This window comes from Geospiza fortis, unplaced genomic scaffold (genome assembly GCF_000277835.1).
Source record: "Geospiza fortis unplaced genomic scaffold, GeoFor_1.0 scaffold407, whole genome shotgun sequence".
In the NCBI taxonomy this organism is placed as follows: Eukaryota; Metazoa; Chordata; class Aves; order Passeriformes; family Thraupidae; genus Geospiza; species Geospiza fortis.
Window position 1 is genome coordinate 718007 of NW_005054507.1, and position 21730 is coordinate 739736.

General features: G+C 44.6%; 1 protein-coding gene across 1 annotated transcript in view; it reads left to right on the plus strand.

Moving 5' to 3' along the window:
• ABCA12 (ATP binding cassette subfamily A member 12) overlaps nucleotides 1–21730 on the plus strand; it is an 80225-nt gene that overhangs the window by 31140 nt on the left and 27355 nt on the right. Inside the window, exons 13-32 of the mRNA XM_014310280.1 lie at nucleotides 323–429; nucleotides 1870–2123; nucleotides 2234–2346; nucleotides 2790–2914; nucleotides 3740–3913; nucleotides 4815–4979; nucleotides 5993–6194; nucleotides 6784–6923; nucleotides 7480–7599; nucleotides 8729–8819; nucleotides 10151–10330; nucleotides 11788–12094; nucleotides 14067–14181; nucleotides 15477–15806; nucleotides 16679–16748; nucleotides 16850–16984; nucleotides 17644–17799; nucleotides 18537–18714; nucleotides 20195–20413; nucleotides 21027–21223. Coding sequence (XP_014165755.1) covers nucleotides 323–429; nucleotides 1870–2123; nucleotides 2234–2346; nucleotides 2790–2914; nucleotides 3740–3913; nucleotides 4815–4979; nucleotides 5993–6194; nucleotides 6784–6923; nucleotides 7480–7599; nucleotides 8729–8819; nucleotides 10151–10330; nucleotides 11788–12094; nucleotides 14067–14181; nucleotides 15477–15806; nucleotides 16679–16748; nucleotides 16850–16984; nucleotides 17644–17799; nucleotides 18537–18714; nucleotides 20195–20413; nucleotides 21027–21223 — 3378 coding nt within the window. The remainder of the gene's footprint in view (nucleotides 1–322; nucleotides 430–1869; nucleotides 2124–2233; nucleotides 2347–2789; nucleotides 2915–3739; nucleotides 3914–4814; nucleotides 4980–5992; nucleotides 6195–6783; nucleotides 6924–7479; nucleotides 7600–8728; nucleotides 8820–10150; nucleotides 10331–11787; nucleotides 12095–14066; nucleotides 14182–15476; nucleotides 15807–16678; nucleotides 16749–16849; nucleotides 16985–17643; nucleotides 17800–18536; nucleotides 18715–20194; nucleotides 20414–21026; nucleotides 21224–21730) is intronic.

Here is a 21730-nt window from a genome sequence, read left to right on the forward strand (position 1 = left end):
GTTATTTCTGAGAGCTAACATGGTGTTTCACATAGATACTCATCTTTTGTGCTCATTGTAACACCCGAGAGGTTTTCCCTGTGCACCTATTACCAGGATGGGCTGGATTTCACTAGGAACAGAGCACCTACTTGAACTCAATCCCTTATAACCCAGATTACAATTTGGGCCTTGCTCTGTGATTTCAGAGGTCCTCAGCCATGGGAGTTTGGTGGAAAATAGCAACGCTCAGTTGGCCTCAGAATAAAAGTGTTGATATTCCCTCTGTGAAGTTTCTGGCATTTTTGTCTGGAGTAACTATTGTTTTTTTCTCCCTGTACAGAAAACATCACACTGCTTTTGAAGCAAACTCATCTGAAGAAGAACTCTTTTATGCAAAATAATACCTCTGAGAAACATTCATCCATACCAGAGCTCCTGAAGCTAAAAGTGAGTCTGCTTAAAATGCTGACTTGAAGGACATCCCGCAGTGATACATGAATGTGCAATGGTGGTTTTGAAAAACAGAATATGGAAAAAAGTTTTCTTAAGAGAACAGCTGATAAAAACTAGGACTAAAATTCTGTGTTCTGCATGCTGCCTATATTTGAAGGTCACCTGTAAACTGGGTTGAGGAACTTGTTCTTTGATCTGTCCCTACTGAGTGTACACCCATTTTTCAGAGAAGGTAGAGGTGTTCCTGTCCTCCCTTGTGCTGGATAGGATGGCTCTGTTTTCCACCAGCTGTCCCAGGAGGATGAGCACTGCAGAGATGGCCAGTGTCATCATATTCCTCAGTGCACCACTAGTTTTAAAATTCAGTCTATTGAGACTTCGTGAAGCACCTTGCAGAGCTGCAGTCATTCTAGGATGCCTCAGCTTCACTTGAGGAGGAGGTAGGGAGGAGTTCTGGAAGGCACAGATATGGATTAGGTACCTCTGCCCTGCTGAAAATCCGTGGAATTGTGCACTCCTAATTGGCAGTTAGCAGCATGACTAACTGGGTTACTGCTGTGCCTGAGGAGCTGTACCAGCACCACTGTGGCTGGAGTCAAGTCCCCACATGCTCCTCTAGCCCCAGATGTCACACAACACCAGAATGGCTTCTGAGATTAAGCACCAGGATTGATTCATGCAGTTCCCTCAGCAGCTTTGGGTTTGGCAGTGCCTCATTTGAATAAAATGCTTCTTCATGACTGCACTAATAGCATGCATGCACTTTAGTCTATTGCTCCATATGAGAAGTAGCATTTAAAAGTCCTTTAAAAAATACAGCAGTGTGCAATGTTGTTGCTGTGTAATATATCTGTAACAATAATATGATGAGCCTCAGTGTGACAGGTACTTAAGGGCATAAAGCTGAAAATAATTCTTCCCATAAGAGCCTGATAATGTAAATAATGATGTCAGACAAGAGGGAAGCCCATAATAGCAAAGGTCTATAATTTTACACGGGTTGGCAGATGAAGAAGCTCTGACTTGTGGCCAAGTCCCTTTCCTGTGCTGCAGTAGATGACCAGGTGGTATTTGAAAGGCTAAACCTGTTGTGCAAGGTAGATTTATTTGGTCTCTGAGAAGATTAATTAGTAAACAGGTAAGTCCAATGGAGTACTGCTGTCTAAGTGTGTAGGGCAGGGGAAATGACATGTTAAGGTTTGCAAGGTTTCTTAGATCCAGCCAGGCCTGCCAGAAGTTCACACAATGATTGTCACAAGCTGTTCTATTGGAGACCTTTTGAATGAACTAAATATATATATATATTTCAAAATCTTAGTCCTAAGGAGAGACAGAAAGGTACAGCTACACTCTTTAAAGCTTGCCTTTTATAATTCTGTCATCTAACTGGTGTTTGTGCATTTGTCTTCCTTTTTTTCCAAATGTCCTTTGAAGATCTCTCGCCTCCAGGATCTGACAGCACTTCTGTGTGACTATGAGAGCTTTCAGACCATCCAGCAGCTCTGCCACCTCCCTGAGGCTCCCTTTGGGGAGCTGTGTGAGCAAGGCCAGTCTCAGGAGCAGCTCCTCCGTGCTGCTGAGCTGAGCAGCCAGCTGGTGACCAGCGTGCTGAGTCACAGGAGGATCTCCCAGGAGCTTCAGAGTGTCCTCATTGGGCATGCCGCAGACATCCAGGCACAGCTCAAGTGGTGAGGCTCTCTCTCTGAGCTAGACTGTTTTAGTATTCTGTTTATGAAATGACTTCTTGCCTTCTCTTTGTATTCTCAGTTTTGTTTGTTGTTTTGTTTTTCCAATTCAGGCTTCAAGAAAATGTACCAGAAATGGCTTTCTTTCAAGAGATTCCTCAGTATGTGGCTACTTTGAATTCCATGTTGAATGTCACTGAGGGTTTAACAGACTCTAGCAAGCAAGGTACTCTTCTGTATTTTCTTTACAATGTTGGTAAACATCACCACTGGCACCACACTTGCTGCTGGAAATCCCAGAACTGCCCAGCTGCCAGGAAGAACTGGTATTAATGAAATGACCATACACCATGACCTTGAGATCCTTTATCTGGGGTACTTTAGAGCCTGTTCAAGACCACACTTTGTTTTCTTTACAATGAAAGTACCAAGTCTTTCCATCTGAGCAAATTTTGCTGTCCTGAGATGTGATAACTTCAGCCCAAAAACCAGACTGTAAAATGTAGGAAGTAATGACTGTATGTTCCAAGCTTTTTTTGGATTTTTTTTTATATCAGCAGTGAGGTAGCACACTCCCATATTTCACATAAAGTCTTCTCCGTGTGCTTGAGATTTGCTGTGTGTCTGGAGAAAGCTGTAACACCAATTGTTCTTTGACTGTTATTCCAGAAAAGTTAAGAGATGTGTTTAAAAATGTGGACCAGCTCAAAGAGGACCTCAGAAACACAACAGGAATGTCCACAGCCAGCATTGATGCTCTTCTGGAAGCATCTTTTCCAGAAAACAGCAGTCAGGTAAGTTTGCTGTTATCCTTTTGGGAGGTCTTGTTGCTTTCTACTGCTCAGACCATTAAAACTTATAATTTGTTAGTGAATGCAGCTGAGCAGGTCAGTGGGTGTGTGACAGCACAGGTGACCCCACAGGGACAGACAGAGGATAGCAGAGCATGTTATGGGTTGGGATAGCCACCAGGAATGCAGCAGGGGCATCACTGTTGTCAGCCCAGCCACTGGAGACTGGGAGCCACATGATAACCCTTGGGCTGTCACCAGGAGCTGGGCAGCAGCCAGGCACTGCCTGGAGAGGGATGGCTCTGATCTGGAGCAGGGCACAACTCTCTGGGACACACTGAAGGGGGCTGAGCAGGGTTTTCAGTTGCCCTGGTCACTGGGAAGTTGTCCCAGTCCAGGTGGAAAAGTACATTTATAACCACAACATGTGAGAGCGCTCAGGGTCCAAAAATACCCTCCCAGAATGAGAGATGAGCTTCCCTTCATCAGCCTCCTGCACCTGCAAGCAGAGCTCCAGATGCTTTTCCCCTTCCCAGCCATCTTGTCTGGACTGGGCCCCAGAGAGTGTGCTCTTTTCCAGACTTCACATGCATCAGTCAATGAGAAATTGAAGCCACAAAAGTTTTTACTACTGTGCAAGCTGGGTAGTAAAACACAGTCCTTAGGATTTGTCCCTGGGAGCAGGAGTAATGGGCAGGCATTTTCTGGTTCTTGGGTGGTTGAAATATGGCTCTGTGGAAAGAACAACAGCCAGGCAAGATGAATCCAGGCATGATGGATCGTGCAGTGCACCCCTAACAATTCTCTTTTCCCTTTGTGCACACCCAGCTCCTCTCTCTGGTGCTGCAGCTGGAGTCTTGCAGCACCCATCCCACTGACCCACAGCTGCAAGTGGTGCTGCAGGAGTTGTGCAGCCTCCCTGTGCCAGAGAGGACTCGCAGGACCTACCTCCTTGGGGTCACCCTGCTGAGACACTTGGACATTTACAATTTCTTATACAAGGTTAGTGCTGGATTTTTAGAGTGCTTTCTACAGGCTTTGCTGCACGCCCTGGCTGAAAAGTTATAAAATATCATTGCAGTGGCCAGAAGCTACACTGATTTACACAAGCCAAAGATCAGGCTTTGCTCATGCAGCAAGTTTTATTGCATATCCATGCTGTGACAGCGTGGATATAAATGAGAATCCCAGCTGGTGTAAAGCAGCAAACCTCATTTAAAGGCACTGGACCTACTCTAAATGCCTCCCTATCTGCTAGTATCCTTTATGTGCTGTCATAACCTCTTGAACATTCCCAGCTGACCCAAAAATGAGCTAAATTTTTTGATTCCCTGAAAAGGGAAGCCCTGGAAAAAGTCCTGTAAAATATTTTTTCCCTATCTGTTTGGAACTAGAAAGTTACTAAATTATTCAAATTTCCACACACACCCCCCCTCCCCCAGCTATAGCAACAGCATCTAAGAAAACATTCACAAAGAACTGAATAGTGAGCATGTATTTAAAAATACAGGCGTGATCCTAGGCAAAAAAAAAGTTGTTAAATGACAATGCCAATGAATTTGGGCTCAGGTCAAAAGTCACTTGTAGTGTTTGACACCTGTGCTGTGTGAAATGGGAGATTTGATCATATCCCAGCCAGGACATGACACGTATTTCCCAACTGTAGGTTTGGAAACACACTGTTAGATTATGTAATGTTCAGGTGAATGGTTTACAAAAGTGCTTGGGGATTTAGGAATAATAATCCCATTCATTTCCCATGGGACACCCAGTCTGTAAACCCTCCTTGCAGTTTTGAAAATCCCACAGTGCTCATGTTTGAGTTAACACAATATGGGCGTGTGCATGCCTGTGCATGCAGATTCCTGCTCATCATAATTGATTTCCTTCCTGCCTCTTGCAGATGTTTTTCCCCAAGGAACTTCAGAAACCCATGGACAAGATGTTAGGCCTTCTGACAAAAATGAAATATTTCAGACACCAGGTTGAATCTGGCATTGATCCATTGCTGCAAGCTATTCATTCCCTGAAAAAGCTCCGACAGTCCAGGAAAATGCCACTGACTAAGGTATGTGTAGTCTGCATGTGCTTTTGAGGCAAAATGCCACTGAAAAATGATTTCCACAGTAATTTCCTACCCTAGAAGCCACAGGTGTATTAAACCATAGATTCTGTTTCAAAGCAACAGTGTTCTGAGGAAAAGCTCTATCAAACTTATCTCTGGAAGTGTTCAAGGCCAGGCTGGATGGGGCTTCTGGAAGGTGTCCCTGCCCATGGCAGGAGGCTGGAATGAGATGAGCTTTGTGCTCTCTTCCAACCCAATCCATTCTGTGAGTCTATGTTGCCTTCCTGGGAGAGTTTTGATTTGGAGCAGTGGGACCATCATGTGCTCGTGAGTGGGGAGGAACACTTGGAGCAAGAATGTCTTAAAGGAGAGAGGATTTGCAGCAAAATACTGGAAGAATCAGCTGGAGAACTGCCCACTAAAGGCAAACGCACCAAAGTCAGCAGCAAAAAACTGCCTTAGCTTTAGTGTGCATTAGAGCACACCCAAAGCCTCAGACTGCCCAAAACATTCAGTACAAACCCATTACTGCTCTGACAGCTGCAGTAACTCCAGGGTGCTCTTCCTTCATCCAGCACAGTGCCCAATCCATCTCTGATCCATGGTCCAGGAGAGCACAAGTGACAGGAATTGTTCCTGGTCATCATTCTGCCTGCACATTGCAGAGCCACGTGCAGCCATGGACTGGATGGGGACAGTGATGTGCACATCCATGTGACAAGTGTGTGTTGTAACCCAGGTGTGTGAATGTCACCAGGCACACATTATAGGGAATTTCTCTGCACACATTGTAGGCACTTCCTACATTGGCTGTCATACCTGGAAATAAATGTGCCACCTCTGTCATAACCAAAAAACGCATGATTTCCATGGAAAGTTCCTATTTTTGTAAATGCAAACCTCTCATAAGAAAGCAGTATAAAAATGTTCAGTCCTTTCCTTCTCATTCTGTTATTTCTCTCCAAGTGGAGTGCTTTCAGTGCGCAGGATTTACTTGTGTTTTGTGTTTTCTGCAGGCATTATTTAAACCAAACAACTCTGGGATAACACATGGCACTTTTAAATCCATGTCAAAAATCCTCTGCAACCAGGACATCACACCCTTGTTTTTTGAGTCTTTGCTTCCAGACTTTGGAGACCCTGTAAGCAACAGTTCTCATGCAGAGGATGTCTATGTCCAAAAGCTGATGAGGAAATATGGGATTCCTCAGGATTCCAGTAAGTCTGGCTTTTCCCTAGGGCACAAACGTTTCAGAGCTGAACTCTGCTGCTTCCAGACAGATCTAGTGCTGAGCTATTCTCCATATGTCTCTGAGGGCTGTAAGTGCTCATTATTTATGGTAGCTGAAGATCTGCACTGCCCTAATTATTGGTGGTTTATTTCCATAAATGTTCAAAGGGAAAACTGCCCGTGCAGCAGAGCAGTGCTTGACACTGCACTGTCTCCCATTTGTTGATGATCTGGTCCTAGGGCTCGACAGGTCACTGCTTTTTCTTGATGTGTAGTTTTTCTGACTGTACTGACATTATTAGCTCCTCTGAGTTCACAAAACTCCATTTAACCTTCAAGCAGATAATGTTGGCTCCAACAGAGGGACTCTTGTTGTCTTGAGTTCAGCAACAGGAGATCTTGGGGGTGGATTGCTTTTGTCAAGATGCATTAGATCAGTCAGTGAAGAGGGCCCTGAAGTCATTCACTGGCCACAGCAACAGACTGGGTAGATGGGAGAAAAAAACACACTGGCAGCTTTCTTGTGTCTGGTCTGTTTGTTCTCTGTGTAATTTGTTTGGTTTTCTCCCTTTGCAGCCCCATTTTGCTTATCCTTTTACCTGGACCTGGTCAAGACCCCCACTGGAGCTTTGATTTGGTCCTTCTTAAAACCAATGGTGCTTGGGAAGATCCTTTTCACACCAGATACCCCAGAAACTCGAGCAATCATGGGGAAGGTATGGCTCTGCTCCAGGACATCAGCCCACTGCACAGGGCTGTAATTTATCTGGCACAGGCTTGTTTCCCTGGGAAGCAGAGGGCTGCTTTCTCACTGTTTGGAGTATTCATCAAATTATCTTTTGCTACTTGCCTTGCTGGCCATATGAGTCATCTTTTGTCTTTGGTTGAATCTTCCCTCCAGAAGCTGCTGTTGGTCTAATATTTATAGGACAATTGTTTAAGGCCTTCAGTTTATCAAGTTTCACCCCCATATTTTCAGCCAGTAGGAGAGATGTGTCTCCCAGGACAAATGCTGTAACCAGTGCTTGTTCACAGGCAGACCAGAGGCAGAAGGAAAGCAGATATTCAAGACATGCTCTAAATATAATATTTCTAAGTACTTGCATAAATCCAGTGTGTTAAAAGACATTTTGCCAAACAATGAGAGGATGCTAGGAAAAATCCTAAGGAAAACAAATGTGGTCTCAACTGTTTTATTGATTTATTTAGTGGTTAAAATCTGTAAGGTAATGAATAAATTAATGCTTTTATGTTTGTGGGCTTCTTTTGTAGTCAAATGCAACCCTGGAGCAGATGGCTGAGTTAGCCCTGAAGTCCCAGGAGTGGCTGGACCAGTCTCCTGTCATCCTGAATTCACTGACTAAGTTAAACCAGACAGTTCCAATGATCAAGGTATGACTTCCTACCTCCCCTCTGCCTCTCACCAGGAGAGACCTGAGAGGATGGATTTGTTCACTGAAGTAAACTGGGGTTCCAGGGACATCTTAGGTCAGCTGGGGAGACCCCTCTCAGGATGTCCTGGACTTCACAGTTTCTGTCCCTGCCTGTTCCCTTAACAGAGATGCTCCTGCCTCACCTTTCCCTGCAAATTCTCTTTCTCAAACGAGCTGTTTGTAATATACTCCCTGACCCTGGCTGTGCTGGGGCCTGCTGGAGGGCTGAGATGAGCAGGGAACACTCTTCAGTTTGTAAATTAACTTTCTGCTTGATGGACTGATCAGCCAGCCAAGACCAGGCAAGAAATGAATTTTTCAGAAAATGAAACAGTATCTATAATAAGCATGTAGTTCTGGGTACACACATAAGAGCTAGAAGATGTTTTGTACCTCAGTGGATGTAAATAAAATTTCTTTTTCCCCCTTCTAAGAAGCCTAGCCTTGCTTGGAAACAGAAAGCAGTAGACTGTAATGTTACACACAATTGTTTCCCATTCTCTGTAGTAAAAATTGTCTCCTTTTCTTACAAAAATGAGATCCCTGCAAGCCAAAAGCATTAGCAGTTAATTTTAGGGGCTGGAATTCATTCTAATTTCCATGGCACCAAGAGAAAATCCAGAGTGGAATATGCAAAAGTGAAATGAAATGTTCTCTGCTGATTGCAGTCATTGGTGGAATAGTGAAATATTCAGCCAAACAAAAACCTGTGCTGATCTCCAAGTTAAGTTTTGGTTGCCTATGCATTGTGCATTGGCTGTGTTCACAGGACTTAGACACAAGGGAAATTTACTTCTAGAGAAACTAAAATCATCCATGATTTTTTTGATGGGACTCTAGTGCCTGGTGGAGACTCAGTGGGCATCCTTTCTTGACTCAAAGAAGCACTGACTTGGACTCAGAGAGCTCTCTATGGCATTCCCATTGCTGGCATTTCCCCATCCTGATGCAGACTGAAGGGGTAGGGAGGGGGCTGTGCAAATACCCAGTGAAGGCAGCTGCTCTGTGGTGGTTTGGAATTGCACAATGAGTGAGCTCAAGAAGCTTCTGGTCAAACTGATGCTCTGTTTTTCTCTGCTTGTTGATAGAACGCCCTGCAGAATCCCTTTGTGCAGGTTTTTATCAAGCTCATGGTGGATTTGGACGCAGCTGAGCTCCTGAGTCAGATAAATGAGCTGGGTAAGTGGGTCCATGATGTGCTGCCCTCTTCCTTACTTGTACTTCAGGTCTGGCAGCTCCAGGTTCAGCCAGCTGCAGCCATCCCATAGTCTGCTCTTCTCTGACCCATGCTGGAGGCTCCAGGGCAAGGCAATCCCAGTTGTGATGCAGAAATCTTCCAGGGAAAAGGCTCTTAGAGGGCAAAGTGCTGGTGTGGAGAGGTGTTTCCCCTGGGTGTTCGGGGTGGAGGGACGGGAGCTTTGCCGCGGTGTGTGGCCACTGGAGGACACTGTTTAGCCGTAATTATGGCTTCAAATGAGCTACCTGGGACTCGGCTGGGAAATGTTGTGGAGAGCTCCCTTGCATCGCAGCGAGGTTCAGATCAGAACTTCTACAGAGCAGAAGAGCCAGGGATCAGATAAATGTACCCAGGCTGATGGAGCCAGAGGCATCAATGCAGGAGATGCTCTGCTGCAGTTTGCCTGCAATGCCCTCCGAGGTGACATTTGGTGCTGTGCGCTGTGAGAATCACCAGTAGCAGTGGTGGTGGTACATCCCCTGTGAGTGCACAGCACGGGCATCACAGTCCCTTCCTGCCAGCCTTGCTGTCCCTACCTGCTTTGGCAGTGAGTGGCCAGGCATGTCACCATAAATGTGGACTGTGCCAGCAAAACCCAGCAGCAGCCAAGAGTGATTATGGTCTGTTGCAGCCATTTACATGCAGTTGGTGATGACTCCTGTGTTATTCATGAGCAACAACTCCTGCCTTAACTCCCCATAAAGCCACGGTGCCTGCAGCAGCTGTTCCATATTAGTTACCTTGCATTATGCAGCCACCTTTGAAACCTGCCAGCAAACAGCAGCATCTTTATTAACTGCAGCATCAGGTTGAGTCCACACATCAGCACAGCACTCACAGCTCTGCCTTGATGTGCCTGGATAAAGCATGTCCTCCCCTGAGACACAGCAGCTCAAAAGGAGAGTTGATTACCTCCTAAACCAGAGGGTGTGGAAGGAATGGGGAGCACCATGTGCATGTCTAAAGCCTCAGCAGGTTAATGGGCACTTCTGATTTGGGATGGCTGTCACATCCCATTGCTGGCATTCTCCCAAAGGCAAACTCACGAGCATATTACAAATGATTAACATAAAAACTGGGTCAACAGCATGCCTCCATTGCATTGCTGAGTGCAGAAATGTATTTCACACTGCATATTTAGCATGATGGCTTTTGGTTTGTTTTCTTTCCTCCTTTCTGATGTTATCATCAGCGTGAAGGAATGGAAAGATGGAGTGGGATTTTTGCTGGGTGTAGTGATGCTGGAGGGATTGTTTGTGGGGTTTTTCCCTAGATGATATCCGGCTGGAACTGCAGAACAATGCTGATGTTGTTGAGCAGCTGAACACTTTGGCTGCCCTGGCTGTGAACGTCTCCTCCTGCGTCTCCTTCAACCGCATCCGGCCAGTGCAGGACTTGGACGAGATGGAAGCGGTGGCCAAGGAGCTCTTCCTGAAGAACGAGCTGTTTGCAAGTATGTGACAGCCCCAAATCCCCCTGACAGTTGAATTCTGCCTGATAGAGTGTGGGAATGCAGCATAAAATATTTGGCTTTTCCCCAGCAACTGTTGTGGTCACGGCTCCCACTATGCTGCAGCTGATTTGGAGCAGCTGTGTGTGGGACCTGCACATTGAGACCTCCTTTTCATACCTCCTCTTCCCTTACACCTGCCCTGTCTGTGGTCAGCTGGTGATTCCTCTTGGTTAATTCTCAGTTTGAATAAAATCCCACTGACCCAAGGTGATCTTTGTGCAGCCATTTCCTTTCAAGCTGCTACAGGAAAAGGTGCTTTAATCAAGAAAGATATCACAGAATCATTCAGGTTGGAAAAGACCTTTAAGTTCCTCAAGTCCAAATATGAGACAGTTCCATTTATTAGAAGGTCATAAATCACTTGAGATATTCCAGCCAAGCATCATAATGGTGTACTGGGTCTTCTAAGTCACACTTTTCACATTTGTGGGATTGGATTGTGGGATCAGACTGCAGAGAGGTGTGGAGGTAAAGGACTTGGACGAGATGGAAGTGGTGGCTAAGGAGCTCTTCCTGAAGAACGAGCTGTTTGCAAGTATGTGACAGCCCCAAATCCCCCTGACAGTTGAATTCTGCCTGATACAGTGTGGGAATGCAGCATAAAATATTTGGCTTTTCCCCAGCAACTGTTGTGGTCACAGCTCCCACTACACTTGTTTTGGAGCAAGTGTGTGTGGGACCTTTTCATACCTCCTCTTCCCTTACACCTGCCCTGTCTGTGGTCAGCTGGTGATTCCTCTTGGTTAATTCTCAGTTTGAATAAAATCCCACTGGCCCAAGGTGATCTTTGTGCAGCCATTTCCTTTCAAGCTGCTACAGGAAAAGGTGCTTTAATCAAGAAAGATATCACAGAATCATTCAGGTTGGAAAAGACCTTTAAGATCCTCAAGTCCAAATATGAGACAATTTAATTTACTAGAAGGTCATAAATCACTTGAGATATTCCAGCCAAGCACCATAGTGGTGTACTGGGTCTTCTAAGTCACACTTTTCACATTTTTGGGATTGGATTGTGGGATCAGACTGCAGAGAGGCGTGGAGGGAGTGGGAAATAGGAACTAACATTTGTATCATTAATACATCTTAATATTTAAAGATTGAATCCACTCATAAATCCTGTGACTTGTTTGGTTTTATACTTCATAACTGAGGGGCAGATAGAAACTTCTGCTTCTCTTGGAACTTCAAACCCTGGTAATATTTGTCCTTTCCCATATTAGCAGTTTTCTTCTCTGTTTATTCTCCATTCTATCACATGTTTTATATATGGAATAATCAGGAAAAATGTTCTGGCTAGAAAAATTTCTCTGAAGAAGCCTTGTAAAAATGAGGAGTTCCTACATATCTGTGTGTGCTGTCAACTCCAAAGGAAATCCTTTTCCCTTTCTTTTCCTCAGGTATCATTTTCAAGCTGCCTCCAAGACCTGGCCACTCAGTTGCTGGGGGCCTGTCCCTCCCTCCTGTGCTCAACTACACCATCAGGATGAGCAGCAGGATCACCCAAACCACCAACAGGATCCGCGAGCGCATCTGGACCGTGGGCCCACACAACTCCACCTCCCAGAGCCAGATTTACAGCAGGGCCTTCATCTACATCCAGGACAGCATTGAAAGGGCCATCATTGAGCTGCAGACTGGCAAGAAACCAGAGGAAATAGCTGTTCAGGTCCAGGCCATGCCCTACCCCTGCTACAACAAGGATATGTAAGTTTGGGTGGCTTTTGCCTTCATGTTTTGTGTCAACTCATCTTGTGTGAGTTCACCATTCCTTAATACCATACTCACATGGCATAAAAATAATTTAATTCTGTTCAGTTGGGGTTTTTCTCAAGAAAATTCCCAAATGAGTGAATTTTTGACTCTAAGATGGTCTGTTTAGTTTGCCTAATCTTTAGTTTTCAGTGTTTTTTTATACCTGGATTGTGGTGGTAACTGTAGGTTTTACAGCAGGTAAAACTCCCTGTCCCTGTTTTACTACACATAGTGGGGTTGAGAGTTGGCAGAACTTGGTTAAATATGAGTCCTGTAGGTGTTCACATGCAGACAATGCAGCAGAACTTAGAAAATTGATTTTTTTGGGGAAAAAATGGTGCCTAGGTTTATGAACTTTACAGTGGCCAAACTGAGTGGAAAACACACAGGGAAGGGATTTCAGGGTCCATCAGGGAGCACTGGAGGATGCTCAGCAAGAAGTATTGATAGATGTGAGGATCACTGTGCCCTGACTGAGGGTCTCCCTTGGAGCAAAGGGATAGGCTGGACCTAGGAGCTTTTCCGACTGAAAATCCTCCATGCCAACTGCATGAGCTAAAGGATTTTTTGGGAGCTAGAAGATATCATGTAGGAGCCACAGCAGAGCTGTTCATCTCCTGTGTCAACTGACACTGAAGAGAGCTGGGCACCTATAACCCCTCCTCAGGACATGTGAGGTGCCCAGGAAGCAGGAAGGAAGCATCCAAACCCAATTCTGCAGCAAATTCCTGGGTTATTGCTGAGAGGGAGTTTTGTGCAGTGATTAACTGCCCGGTGGAAGCACTGACTCCAGTGCTCTCTGCTCCTTTTTGTTCTTGGCCTGCTGGGAAAACCACTTGCCTTTGGGTTTCCCTTCCCAGCCCAGGTTCAGAGGGAGTGTTTGCTCAATTATTAAAATACCTCAAGGCTTTGGATTTGCATCCAGCAGAAGTCATCACAAAATGCCTGCTTATTGATTGTTATTGCACAGTTCCCATGCTGGAGAGAAAAGGGAAAAGAATATATAAATATAAATATATATATTTATATGTATATATATAAACCAGTACATAAGAGGTGTTGTGCTATGCTGAATTTTTAGGAGAGCCTTTCCTGGTTCTTTATAAATAAGGCTTCATTTGCATGGAAGCATTTCCTAAAATGCTGGTTTTTAGGAAATTTTCAGCTTTACAGGGGAAAAAAAGTTTGAAAACAAATGTAATGTTCATTTCTCACTGTTATTGTACATTATTCCAGGAATAACACTGGTTGTGGGTTTGAAGCCAGGTTTAGAAATTAAGGAGGAAAATATAAGCCCTGCAGGTGTAATGAAGGGGATCCCCTGCTATAAAAACTTGTTTTCCATGTCAAAAGGAGAAATTTATTTTTGGCCATTGTTTTGGGGGGTTTTTTTCTTCACACATTTGGCATTGGAAGAAGGTTTTAACTAAAATGAGGAGCCAAGAAGTGTGCTCTGGGTCTGCCTGTCCTGTGGGGTGTAGGAGAGACAACCTTTGGGAAAACACCCACATCCAGACTCCAACACCAGGAAATATGGCCTGATCATGAAATTTGGCCATTATATCTGGGAACAGAGCTGGGAATTATGTGATGTTTCCAAATAGAATGCATCAGAGAGGCAGGAGATGCCACTGCCCATGATGCTTCCTGCTCCTGCCGGTGGTGCTGCTGAGCAAGGAAATCCCTCTGCAACATTAAAAAAAAATAAAAAATTTCTGAGCAGTCAGGAGTTTGATGAATAGAAAATCCAACGCAATGGCAAAGGAGTCTTTTTTTTTTGTAATTATTAATTTTACTCCACATTTTGAAATATAAGCATGTCTTTTCCTGTGCCAGAGTATTGTTCTGAAAAATATATTCTTGTATAAAACCTTAATCCCCAGAACATTTTGTATTCAGCTAAAGCTGCTTTTGCCTTTTACAGGTTCTTAACCAGCGTGACCTACTCTCTTCCATTTGCTCTGATGGCTGCCTGGGTGCTGTTTATAGCTGATTTTGTTAAAACACTTGTTCAGGAGAAAGATCTGAGGCTTTATGAGGTATGGGGAAACTTTCTGGGGCGTGCAGAATTATAAACAGATTTTCCTTATTCATGGTTGGTGTGTCTGATGTTCAATATTAAATGGAGCAAAACAAGCATTAAGGAAAATATTCCAGATACCTATTGTTTGACCTGCAGTGTGTGAATTCTGACATTAGAACCAAGCTCAAAGCCATGGAAATGCAGGGTGTTTGCCCTTCAAGTGGAGGGAATATTGCTGTGCAGTGCTGAACACAGGAAACATGAGCACCTCACAAAATTACAGGGTTTCTGAAGATTTAAAGCTCTCTAAAAATTGACTTTGAGTCATACCTACTGGGGACAAAGACATGAAAAGTGACTTATTTCCTATCCTTGAAGTTATTATACTTAATATTTCAGAAGGTGCTACATATTACATCAGCTCCTCTGAAATGAAGTTCTTCATTCAGGTTGCCTGTTGGAAAAGAAATGACATTGAGACATTGGGAATTTATTAAATTAACTCAGCTTTTCAGTGTGATCACTGTCAACAGAGATGAACAGCAAAGAACTTTTGTCAAACTAAGCCTCAGCAAGCAACAAAAGCTTTGAGCAGATTTGTTTTTCATCCAACACCATGGAAACAAATACTGATTCACCAAAAACACTTCCAAGAAAGGACACTCTGACCTGTGATGAGATGGAAAATTAATGAACCCCAGGGTGTGCTCCCTGGCAGCCCCTTACTCTAATTTAGACAACCATTTTCATTGTCTACAAGGACCATGGCATCACTAATCTTTTTAGCTGTGTAATAATCCACAAGAAAACACCAGCACATGTAGTTTCTTCTGGGTTTATCAATACAAATTGCAGTTTTATGCAAGGGGAATTAATTATCAGCTAATATAAATTAATATTTCTTCCTTCTAAACATAGTAATTTAGCTGTTATTTTTTGTCTTGGGGTTGTGTGAGAAAGGTCTGGTTTCAAAGACATTTGAGAGCTTTTAGGCTTAAGCCACTGGATCAATTATCATTATTTTAAAGAACAACCAAAAGGCTTTAGAAAACTTACAAATCTAAGGCCAGAAGCTGCTTTGGAGCCTGTGGGCTGCGACATTTGATCCTTGCAGGTCCTGTCTGGGCTGTTCTTTTCCAAGAGACTGCTTTGCAAACCTTGGGCGTTCCTGAAATGGGAGTGCAGGGTTTGTCCCTGGATAGAATGAGCGTGGTCTGGTTGCAGGCCCTGTCCAGAAGCTGGAAAAAGAAGTAATTCTTTATTTCTCTCAAATGCCACTTGTGATTGGTTTTTTTACCTTCCTCTGTGCAGTACATGAAGATGATGGGTGTCAATGCCAGCAGCCATTTCATCGCCTGGTTCATCGAGTGCGCCATCTTCCTCCTGATTACCGTCACCTTCCTCATTGTCGTTCTGAAAGTGGGCGAGATCCTTCCCAAAACAGACACAGCACTCCTGTTCCTGTACCTGATGGATTACAGCCTGTCCATCATAGCCATGAGCTACTTCATCAGTGTTTTCTTCAACAACACCAACATCGCTGCCTTGGTGGGCAGCCTCGTCTACATCCTCACCTTCTTCCCCTTCATCGTGCTGCTCGTCATCGAGAACCACCTGAGCTTCTCTGTCAAGAGCCTCCTGGTGAGTTCTGCTTCTCCTTATTCCCAGACAGTGTGTGGAGGCAGGGACCTCAGTACACTCCAGCTCTTATTGTACCTCGTGCCTTTCTGAATTCCGTCGGCGGGTGGTGACAGGCATGCTAGGAGAGTTGGCCATGGATCTTTTGAGGGACACCTGGAATTAGCTGTGCCCCCTGACTGAAGGCATCCTTGTGGAATTTTAGTGAGTTTCCACCTGCCATCACAATTTTAGTGATTTCCCACCTGCTATCACAGTAGTTTGAGCTATGTACTTTCCCCTTTGGATTGCAAAGGAAAATGGGTTGCTTTCACCCACTCTGAGAAGCCAGGCTGTCTCAGTGAGGGGTTTGGGTAGCAGGGCTGGCTCTGCTCTTTGCTACCTCAGATCATCCTCTGGCTTCCTGTGTCTCAAATTGCTACACATGGGAGTAGATGTAAAGCCTTCTTTCTTACCAAGGAGCAGAGTAGGTAGGTGTTGGGTTCTAGAAGCCAGACTCGCCAAACTCAGGAAATGACATCTGTTAATGCAAGTGGTAAAAGAATTAACCACATGGCTCCATGAGGTAATTCTCAAGAACTGCTGTATTTCAAAAGCCTAAAATGAAGTCCTGTATGAGGGAGGAAGCTGTGTCCAGGGTGTGGAAGCAAAAGAAAGTCAAGCTCTAAGGAGACATTTCAGCCTGTCACCACGTAGCACTTCCCATCACAGGCCTGGTCCAGTGCCCCCTGTGACTGCTGGGGAAAAAACAAACCCAACTCTCATTTTTCTGGCTATTGGAATAACCCAGCGAGGTACCTGATTGCTTGACTGACCTGACTTCTCTTTGAGACTAATTCAAATGTTTCTTGTTTTCAATTTTGTTTATTCCCCAGAGCCTGTTGTCTCCAACTGCCTTCAGTTATGCAAGTCAATACATTGCTCGCTACGAGGCACAGGGCATAGGTGAGTTTGTGGCTGACAGAGCCAGGCTTTGAGCTCTCCTGGAGGTGGTATTTCACTGGCTCAGGGGGGTTCTGATTGTATTTCTCAATTCCTCTCTGCAGGACTGCAGTGGGACAACATGTACAAGTCCCCAATGATTGGAGACAACACTTCCTTTGGCTGGATGTGCTGGCTCATTCTGATAGACTCCTTCATTTACTTCATCCTGGGGTGGTACATAAGGAATGTTTTCCCAGGTAAGGGTGCAGAGCACTGAGGGTGGCACTGAGGGTAGCACCTCTTTTGGAGAACAGTGAACACAGAGCTGGCTGAGGCAGTGAGACAGTGCACACACTCTGTCCCAGACCAAAGGGAGCATGACTTTGTGGGTGTCTGAGCCTGTCAATGGCACTGACAGAGAGCAGAGCAAGGGAGAATTAGGGTTTCTCAGCCTGTCACTTGGCTAGGTGGGTCTCCTGAAGAAGCTGAAGCCAAGGACACAGGAGGGTGTCACTGCAGTCTGGTGGGTGAGAGTGGAGCATGTTAGACTGCATTTGTCAGCTGAGTGATTTTGAGCTGTGTTACTTACATCATTTGGTTTCAAAAAGTAATTCCTGCCTTGGGCAAGAGCCAGTACATTTGTCTTTTGCTTTTCTTCCCCACCTAATGAAGCAGTCCACTGGCATACGGAAATCTACCCAGTGGAAAATGTAAAGTTCTCCTGCCCTCCAGCTATGGAGTTACTCAGAATAACAAATTACTGAGTGCTTCCTATTGTGCCAATCAGAAAAAGTCTCTACAAAGTCCTGGTAGTGCACGAACATATCAAGAAATCTCTGTGAAGTTAATTTTTGCTATTTTGAGTGCACCCCAACAGTGGCACTTCCTGAGCTGAATGAGACTCCTGTTCCTACAGGTAGATATGGCATGGCTGCTCCCTGGTACTTCCCACTGCTTCCGTCTTACTGGATTGAGTACAACAGCTACCTGCCCTTCTGGAATGAGAAACAAAGATGCCTGCTCTTCTCCAAGCTGATGTTAAGGAAAGAAGTCACCCTCCCCAATAAGATATGTATGTGCATCCTAAAAGGGGTAGCAATAATAACTTATATTTTGGGTAAACAAAGCCAAATTTGTAAAGGGGCACCATACTCAGAAAACACCATTGATTGTTATTTTGAAGCACAGGAAATATTGAAAGCTGGTACTCACATGTATGGAGATCTGGCCCTTAAATTATGTTTGTTCTTCCTATTTGTTGTGGAGAGTCAGTACTGATTTTCACACTCATATTTGTGTGTGTTGTAGTTGTGCAGTTACCTTCCATGCCTGTCTCTCTGTGTAGAAATACACTTTTGTTTGGGCAAGCAAATACAGGTTTCCACTTGGCAAAGGGCACGTGTGCTTCCTTGCTTACCTCTTTAAATATTTAGCCTGAAGAATATTGAGATCACACATAAAAACTTGCTGGTTCCACCTAACTGAAAATAATTCTGTAGTTTTGCTTCATGTCCTCTAACTTTCTGTGCTTGCTTAGTATAAATAAAGTTAGGTGCTCTGAAAAACCTAAATATGAGACCTTTTCAGAAGTTATTAATGCCTGCTGTCAGGAGTTATTAGAAGCCTCAGAAGCAAAAAGGAAAAATCCCAGAGAGTTCAAAATGATACACATCTGGTGGCATGTTCTCAGTGTTCCTGGCTGAAAGACACCTGCTTTGCTGTATTTTGGTTTGCTCTGAGATGAGAAAAGTAGCACAACACCTGCTGCACTGCAGTAGCTGTCCCTGACCCTTCTCTTTGCTGTCAAAGGTGCCCCCCACCCTCACGTGGAACCAGAACCCACCGACCTCACCTTGGGAGTCTCCCTCCACGGCATAACAAAGGTTTATGGATCCAAAGCTGCAGTGGACAACCTCAGCCTCAACTTCTATGAAGGGAATATCACTTCCCTGCTGGGACACAATGGAGCTGGGAAAACTACAACCATGTGTGTATCCTTTAAAGCAGTTCTTTTGTATCCTGTGGGGTGTGGTTGGGTGAGCAAGAGGGCAAGTGGGGCTGTGCAGCTGTGGGAGACTGAGGAAGGTGCTTCGCTAGGCCAAATCCCTCTTGTAGTTTCATCTTACTCATGGATGACCTCAGGAGTTCCTTCATCTGTCAGAATTCTTTAGGTTCTAAAAGGTCCTTTTCTGCTTAGGAACATGCTTTTTAATCTGCTGAGATATCTGGGATACACAGCACAGCAGCTGTTCAGGTGTTTTGTTCCATGGCCTGGGGTTAGGTAGTTCTGGAACCTGTGGGGGGCTCATGCACACACCAAAGCTGAAGTGATACTAGCAAGAAAACTTAATAAAGATACACTTCAGTTGTACAGAGCCATGTGTTGGCTGGGCTGGAATGGCAGGGGATTAATGCATTGGCCTTTCAGCCTTGCTGTTTATAAATTATTATTTGACTTGTTGGATAACAGCACTAAAACAGACCTGTAGAACTTGATTTCTCCACTGATATATATGTGCATATCTCTGAAGGGAACATTAAGCTGATAAATAGAAGCCTCAGAAGAGCCAAAATCCGTAAGACAGATGTGTGCTTCACCTCAGCTTATTATCAATTCACCTCATATTCTGTTTGCAAAGTGTAGCAAAGGTGATATGCAGAAAAGTATAAAACCTGCCTGAAACTTAGCATAGGCTTCAAATCCTGAGTAAGGTCACAAGTTACTGCTTTTAAATGATGGTTTAAAGTCCCAGGAGGGAGAAAAACTCTGTGAAGGTGAAGGGTGATCTGAGATGCATATTCTCCCTTTAGTCCCTGCAGGACAGCACCAAAAATGAGCTGTAATGTGAAGGTAGTTATTCTGAGCAGAGGGAGTTTGACTCAGCTCCTGCTTGGTGGGTGATTATTTGCTTGAAGTAGATGAAAGTGCTGCCCACTGTGAGGTGTCTCATGGAGAAGTCCTCTCCCATTTCTCATGAATAATGGCAGTGAAATCAGGTCTGCATGCTCTGCTGGGATTAGTCAGATGAAGAGGAGGTTTTCAGTCTCAGCTGTGGTTACAATATGAGGCCCTGTGGGCACTCCAGGCAAACCTCAGAGAATGAGGAGTAATTGCATTCTGGGAATTCCCAGTAATTAAACTGGAAGTCAAGGGCATTGCTGAGTGTGTGGGATATGGGTCTGAGCTAGGGAGAGGGAGGCTGCAGCAGGTAAAAGCAGAGGGGAGGAGTAGCCAGGGTGAGCTTGGAGCTTGGCCCTGCAATCCCACAGAGGGGAATAAGGATGTCCATGGATGTTCATTTGCCTCTGCTCTGGCACACAGTGGGCAGTGGTGTCTGGCTGGAAGGAGTGGGAAGGAGGATACAAGAAAACCTTGGAAGTGGTGACAGCTACAAAGCCACATGAAAAAAATTACCCATGGCTTCCTCCTTTTTCTAACTTCCCCTTTCTGTTTCTTTTCCCCTCAGATCTATTTTGACTGGTTTGTTCCCTACATCATCAGGCACAATCTTTGTGTATGGCAAAGACATCAGGACTGACCAGGAGGTGATCAGGAAGAACATGGGGGTGTGCATGCAGCACAATGTGCTCTTCAACTACCTCACCACCAAGGAGCACCTGCTGCTCTATGGCTACATCAAAGTCCCTCACTGCAGCAAACAAGAGCTCTACCAAGAAGTGAAGAGGTATAAAAGTAGCAGTGGGGGGGAGAAGGGAGAGAGGGCTGTCAAAATAGTTGTGTGGTGGTGCCAGTGCCCCTGCAAAGCTCAAAATCGTGGATTGGAGGTCTTGTTGCAGCTCCAGCTTAGGGTTCAAATGGTGCCTTGCTCTGACTAGAGGAATATATTGATACCTGTGCTGTAAGAAAACAATATCTCTTCTCCAGGGGGTTTACAGGCTGCTGTGGCAATTATTTGGAGATGAATTTATAGGCCTAAGGGTCTACTCCTTGCTGCTTTACAGTTTGCCCTGGGAAGAGGTTTAATCAACCAGTCAGAAAGATGATGTTGGCTTTATTGGTTCTGCAGAGAAATGAAGCAGCCAGAACATCCCAGGGAGTTTGGATCTTGGTGTCTCAGTTGATGGGGTTGAGCCTTTAACCTTGACTTGTCAGATGAAAACTTTGAAAACATCCTCTAAAATGTTTTAAATGAAAATCCCAATGACTGAGCTGCAGGGTGACTCTACACTGTGACCACTCAGCAGAGCAGGTTTTCATTTCCAGCTACAGTTTTTTCAGGTATTTTCAGATTCCCTGCTTGAAGGACAACTTTTGGGAGTTTTCCCTCTGTTTTGCAGGACTTTGAAAGAGACTGGGCTGTACAGCCATCGTCACAAGCTGGCTGGCACCTTGTCAGGGGGGATGAAGAGGAAGTTATCCATAGCCATTGCTCTCCTGGGAGGATCCAGGGTGGTGATCCTGGATGAACCAACCACGGGCGTGGATCCGTGCTCCCGGAGGAGTATTTGGGAAATCATCTCCAAGAATAAGAAAGGTACTGTGATGAGAGGAGATGTTGCCCTCCAAAGAGGGACAAAGGTGATCTGTGTCACTTTACAAAGATGCTACCAGTGGATTTGAATTGTGGGTTTTGGAGGCCAGAGAGAAAAAATTTGGGAGACTGGGATTTTGCAATTCTGGAGGGTACATCCTGGTTGGTTTCTGTAAATTCACAGTGTCATTTAAAAAATAACTTCACCATAGAACACAGCTTACAATACTGTAAAATTTGTCTCTCTTGTTGCCTTTCATCCAATTTCACTAATAATTGACAAAAAATGCAGTTGATTTTCACCTGATACTCTGTGTTCCCTCATCCAGTGAGGCTTTCAGCTGTCTCACTGTTGAGATAAGGGCAGATCTGACCAGAATCTGATAAAATTGTTATAAACATTCATTGTGTTGGTTAACAATGTGGACTTACTTGCCATGGGCTGATTCAGAGCAAGGGGAAACTCTGAAACCCCTGCAATTATATTAATGATATTATTGTGACCCAAAT